We start from the raw sequence: 5,990 nt of genomic DNA on the forward strand, positions 1-5,990 counted from the left end.
CGTCCTGCTTCATACTCTCTAGTTGAAGACGCTTAAATAGGGGCAACTGTCATACCCCGATTTTGGCCCTGAATTTTTTTTCCATTTACTCATTTATTTTTCTTTTCTCCTCATGACCATTTCATTTGGTCACGAGTCTACCCATTGACTGTTTCGTTTAGACTTATCATCACCTGCTATTCCATGAATCTATGGGCCTCGCCACGTTGTCTCGAGATGGAGTGATTATTTTCCCTTGGTCAAGCAAGACATGGGACCTTTGATCATGTGATAAAATCAATTATTGCTTGGATGTAATAACCAGTCCAGCTGCACTGAGAAGCTTACACCTAGAAGCGTATGATGGGTCAAGTTGTGTAAAAGGGTGTGTGGCAATATGTTTTACACATCTTTGAGTTTTTTTTGCTTTGGTTAAGAACAGAGTAAGAGGCTTCGTGACTGCATTTGGGAGATGATCAACTTAATGGAACGGAACATAATGGAGTAAAGTCTCTTGAGACTTTTGTTCAATTGGTTTTTATTTAGTTTAATTTTAAGATTCAATGTTGTTGTTACCGGCATTGTTGGTGCAAGATCACTTTTGTGTTACAGTAAGTAGAAATCCCAATTTACATTATTTCAATGTCTATTGAATTAATGGCATTGTTGTATGCTATTTAAAGAGAACATATTAAACACTTAACGTTGAAGGTGCGTCTGTTAGGGTGTATTTTAAGGGTTTAGTGAGTGAAGAGACTATGAGAGGTGAGAAGGTTTTGTTGGCTGGGATTGGTGTTGCGGTTTGTGATTTGACTAATAATTTGATTTTTGAAGTTTCTAAATCTGTGGTTGGGAATGGAACTAGTAAAATTACTGTGGAGCTTAAGGCTTTGATTCAAGCTTCCAATGCTGTTATTGCTTTGGATTTGACGCGTGTTAGTTATTATGGTGATTACTATCCACTTTTCCAATTTTTAAGTGGAAAATGGCCTGCGAAACAGCCGAAGATTGCTATGCTAGTTAATTAGGTGAATCTGCTCCAAAGAAAATTTGAATACTACAGTCCAAGTTGATGAATGTCAGCACAGGTATTGCTTTTCTTGCATGAAGCAACATGTGGAGGTGAAGTTGCTTCATGGAATGGTGCCAAAATGCCCTCACGAGGGATGCAAGAATGAACTTCTAATTGACAGTTGCCGGAAATTCTTGACTTCTAAATTAATTGAAACCATGCAACAACAAAACCGGTAAGTCCAACAATTTACCACGGTACAAAATAACACCAGGACAACTCACAAAACAATCTCAACCAAATCACATTGCTTTTTTAGTCTTTAGAAGCTACAAGTCTTGAACTTGACAATGGTGCATGTGGGTGTGTGAACTATTCTTCTTCTTCTTCACACTTGCTGGGTTTGCTTTGGATTCAACTCTGCCTTTTTCAGTTTTCATAGAAACCCTGATGGGGAAACATAATTTGACATATTTTGTGTTGTTTAGTTTGGTGATTCTTGTGCCTTGTTTATGCCTGCAAGATGTTCTGGATAATGCTACTACTTCTGTTTATGTTGTTACTTTGAAACAAGCTCCAACCTCTCATTCCTATGGTGTTTTGACAAGGTTGAATGATGATAATAATGGTTTCAAAGATAATGGAAGAACTCAATTTCAGAAACCAAGATATGCCAATATTACAAAGACAGATAAGAGATATGGCTCTTATGTTACACGAGTGCACGATTCTTTGTTGAAGAAAGTGTTGAAAGGAGAGAAATATTTGAAACTCTATAGCTACCATTACCTGATTAATGGATTTTCTGTTCTTGTTACCCAACAGCAGGCAGAGAGACTATCAAGCAGCGATGAAGTGTCCAATGTGGTTTTGGATTTTTCTGTTAGAACAGCGACTACACATACTCCACAATTTTTGGGTTTGCCACAAAGAGCATGGTCTCAAAATGGTGGTTTTGATATTGCTTGAGAAGGAGTTGTTATTGGGTTTGTTGACACTGGAATAGATCCATCACACCCTAGTATCGGCGACAATAAATCTCAACATCCATATCCTGTTCCTGCTCATTTTTCTGGTATCTGCGAGGTTACTCGAGATTTTCCATCTGGCTCTTGCAATAGAAAACTTGTTGGGGCCCGTCATTTTGCAGCATCTGCTATAACAAGAGGAATATTTAACATGACTCAAGACTACGCTTCTCCCTTTGATGGCGATGGCCATGGCACGCATACTGCATCGGTTGCAGCAGGAAAACATGGGATTCCGGTGATTGTTGCTGGGCATCACTTTGGGAATGCTAGTGGGATGGCTCCTCGTTCGCACATTGCGGTGTACAAGGCGTTATACAAGAGCTTTGGAGGATTCGCTGCAGACGTTGTTGCAGCAATTGACCAGGCAGCTCAAGATGGGGTTGACATAATTAGTTTATCTATCACTCTAAATCAGCATCCTCCCGATGTTGCAACTTTCTTCAATCCTATTGACATGGCATTACTGTCAGCTGTAAAGGCTGGTATTTTTGTGGTTCAAGCTGCTGGAAATACCGGGCCATCACCAATGAGCATGTCTTCTTTCAGTCCATGGATCCTTACTGTTGGTGCTGCCTCTCATGACCGGCTTTATAGTAACTCCATAAGTCTTGGAAACAATGTTACCAAACCCCACATCAAACGCATGCCAACTAAAACACCATCCTGCTGTCATGAAACAACGTGCTGCCACGAAGAGCTTTTCCGTTGCAGATGCATACATGCTGCTACAACATTGCTGCCAAGAAATCCAACCAACTTTCCGTCAACACAACATGTTGCATCACCAAGACAACCATGCCAGTGAATGTGCACTTGCAACATAGCAGGACATAACAACCGTCAACATCCATCAAGCGACATTCCATGCCCAAGTGAAACAATTGGAGTAGACCTGCAGAACATATGACACATACTACATCAGAATCACAAAACATTTCACATATTGGCCTGCTACAATAAGGCTGCAATTATCATGCACATCAGATAAGACTATTCTGAAATATATGACTGATGGAATGTTACTGAGAGAATTTCTTGGTGAGCCTGACCTGGCAAGTTATAGTGTTGTGATGGTGGACGAGGCTTATGAAAGAACTCTCTCAACTGATATTTTGTCTGGATTAGTAAAGGATATTTCTCGCTTTCGGCCTGATCTCAAGTTGATGATATCAAGTGCTACACTTGATGCAGAAAAGTTCAGTGATTACTTTGATTCTGCCCCAATATTCAAGATTCCAGGGAGAAGGTATCCGGTTGAAATACACTTCACAAAAGCCCCAGAAGCTGATTATTTAGATGCAGCCATTGTCACATCACTTCAAATCCATGTTACTCAACCTCCTGGAGATATATTGATATTTCTTACTGGTCAAGAAGAAATTGAAATGGCTGAAGAAATCTTGAAGCACCGAACTAGAGGCTTAGGGACTAAAATTGCCGAATTAATTATATGTCCTATATATGCCAACCTACCAACTGAACTACAAGCAAAGATATTTGAACCAACTCCTGAAGGGGCACGAAAGGTTGTCCTTGCCACCAATATTGCAGAAACATCATTGACGATTGATGGAATAAAGTATGTCATTGATCCAGGATTTGTTGATAAAAAGGAAATAACAGTTTGGTCTTTGAAGTACGTAAGAGGTGAATGTGGGATATTGCTGCCTCTCGAGTTCAACAGCCACGCAATTTCACCAAGCACAGAGACGATAATTGCAGATGAACCGTCTTAACAAGTTCGTACCTCAGAGTTGACAACTTCGAAACAACCTCTAAACCACCATTCTTTAAGTTATGCCCTCCGAAGCACCATGGACAGCGGTTATCATACCGTGATGGATACCACAACGATTCTCCAGTAGACTCCCAACTGTACCTTGAAGAGCATATGACAGAACTTGGTGATGAGTAAAGCAAATTTGATCAGTACCCTGTTTCTTATGATAAGTGGTCTTCAACAACTCAGCATTAGCAACGTCCTAGAGACGCACCGAGTCATTCTAACTAGCACTGATTTCACAAAGAAATTTGAGCTGAACACATAACGAATCTTGGTTTCGAATATGAAACTCTGAACCAACAATCACCAATTTCACTGCAGTAAAAAAGTAGAGTTAATTAGCCAAGGCAGTAAAATCCAAAAATTCCCAAATTGGAATTAAGACAAAAATGAAGAAGAAAGCATGGTTCAGATTACCTTTCCAAGGCCAAGCATCAAAGAAGTTAGTCCAATTCTGAGCATCAAAAAGACTTCTGGAAATTTTCTTCTTTGAGCTTGTGAGTACCAAATTCGAAAACCCTAATCTGTGAGCATAAAAGGAGAAAAAAAGAAATCAGTGAGAAGGAATTAACAACGAAAAACTTGGAGGCGGAACAAACCCACCCAAAAAGAAACCTAAATCCCAAATCAAAAAACCAGTATTGAGGAGGGAGGAGGCGACCACCAAAAGAAAAAACCTAATACGATAAACACCAAAGGGACGAACCTGGTTGCAATCAACGGCGGAGAACTTTGAAACCCAACAAAGAGAGCCCATTGCAAGCTCGCTGCCATCGCCGAATCACCGCCAAAGGTGAGCATTCGCCTTGAATTCTTTCCTTTTAAACCTTTTTTTTCTTTTCCGCCTTTGCGTAGGAGATATCGATTGAGTGAGAGAGGTACGGTTGAGAGAACAATTTTGGTTGGAGTTTGTGAGAGAGGCGCGATGGAGAGAGGGTTTCGCTGAGAGGAACGTGAGGTAACGTGAGGTGAGGAGCGTCGAGAGATTGAGAGAAGAGAGATTGAGAGCGGATACGCGTTTGGGGAAAGAACGAAGACGAGGGTCTGTTTCTTTGTTTCCATTTCTTTTTCTTTTTTTTTTAAATTTATTTTAAACAAAGATAAGCAAAAACCATAAAAAATGTTTAATATGTTTAGTATTTCCTTTTTTATTAGTTTTTTTATTTTAATTCTAATTTTTATTCTATCTTAGTTTATATATCTAATTTAGCATTGTAAATAGTAACTAGTCATGAGTGGTTTGGTGGAGAAGGGTAGTATCATAGTCTTGAGTGGGGTGGGTTCAATACTCATATGTAGCATTTTCTTTTAGCATTTTATTTTCTTTTAGTATTTTATTTCTTTTAACATTTTTTGTTATGTTTAAGCTTTATTATTTTCATAGTTTCATTATCATAACATAGATTTGTTGTCTTTTAATTTCATCATTCATTCAAAACCATTTTTAAACTATAAAAATCATATTTTTCTCGATTTAATATCGAGCCCATTTTCCATACCCTTGTAAGTCGATTGCTTTTTAAGCGTCGCCATCAACCTCACATAGCTTACTCTTGGGCTTTCTTACAATGAGCCGGTTCTCTTGCACTTACACTCATATTTCGCATCATTTGTTGTTTGGGCCTGATCTAATTATTTCATGATTTTGAATCCCCATTTGACAAAATGTACCCCACTTCCCCAATGTGTATATAATGTTGTATTGTTTTTATTTCTCTATTTGTTTTAGACACTAACCCAAGAGTAAAATCCACCATTTCTGAAAAAAATACAAAAATATGACTCGATCCAACGTCGAGTATTTTCTCAATAAACAAATCAATTCATTTCGCCCTCCTATTCTATTCCTTTTCTTTCAAACTTTCATCAAATGCTTGATTCAACGTCAAGCCATTTTCTCTAATAAAAACTCAAAAATATTAATTCATAAGTCAAGACTTTTTCAATAAAGATGGAAGTGGAACGTGGTGTATACCACGCACTCCTGAGACTAGGATTCGAGATGTATATCTCGCCAATCCTAACTCTCGTCATCATCCAATTTACCCACTTTGTTTTCTCAAACACTCATTCAAATCTTTCTCAAACGTCCATCAATACTTGATCTAGGTCAAGTCATTTTCACAACAAAAACTCAAAATACCTAATTCTTATTTAACACTTTTTTTCAATGAAGGTGGAAATG

At 38.5% G+C, this 5,990-nt stretch overlaps 2 protein-coding genes across 2 annotated transcripts; both read left to right on the plus strand.

Annotated features, from left to right (window-relative positions):
- Positions 1 to 674: 674 nt before the first annotated feature.
- On the plus strand, positions 675 to 1,230 carry LOC127080234 (E3 ubiquitin-protein ligase RSL1-like; the record flags this gene model as incomplete). The annotated part of the gene is made up of 2 exons (XM_051020562.1): positions 675 to 998; positions 1,045 to 1,230. Coding segments are annotated over 2 exons (510 nt in total), but the record flags the coding sequence as incomplete, so codon positions are not given.
- Positions 1,231 to 1,255: 25 nt separating this feature from the next.
- On the plus strand, positions 1,256 to 2,645 carry LOC127083956 (subtilisin-like protease SBT2.2). Its single transcript, XM_051024321.1, has one exon. The coding sequence runs from the start codon at positions 1,349 to 1,351 to the stop codon at positions 1,958 to 1,960; it is 612 nt and encodes a 203-aa protein (XP_050880278.1). The 5' UTR covers positions 1,256 to 1,348; the 3' UTR covers positions 1,961 to 2,645.
- Positions 2,646 to 5,990: the final 3,345 nt, after the last annotated feature.

This window comes from Lathyrus oleraceus, chromosome 5 (assembly GCF_024323335.1).
Source record: "Lathyrus oleraceus cultivar Zhongwan6 chromosome 5, CAAS_Psat_ZW6_1.0, whole genome shotgun sequence".
Lineage (NCBI taxonomy): Eukaryota > Viridiplantae > Streptophyta > Magnoliopsida > Fabales > Fabaceae > Lathyrus > Lathyrus oleraceus.

Coding starts and splice junctions, on each gene's coding strand:
- LOC127083956 (XM_051024321.1), top strand. CDS start 1,349: ATGTGGGTGTGTGAACTATTCTTCTTCTTCTTCACACTTGCTGGGTTT.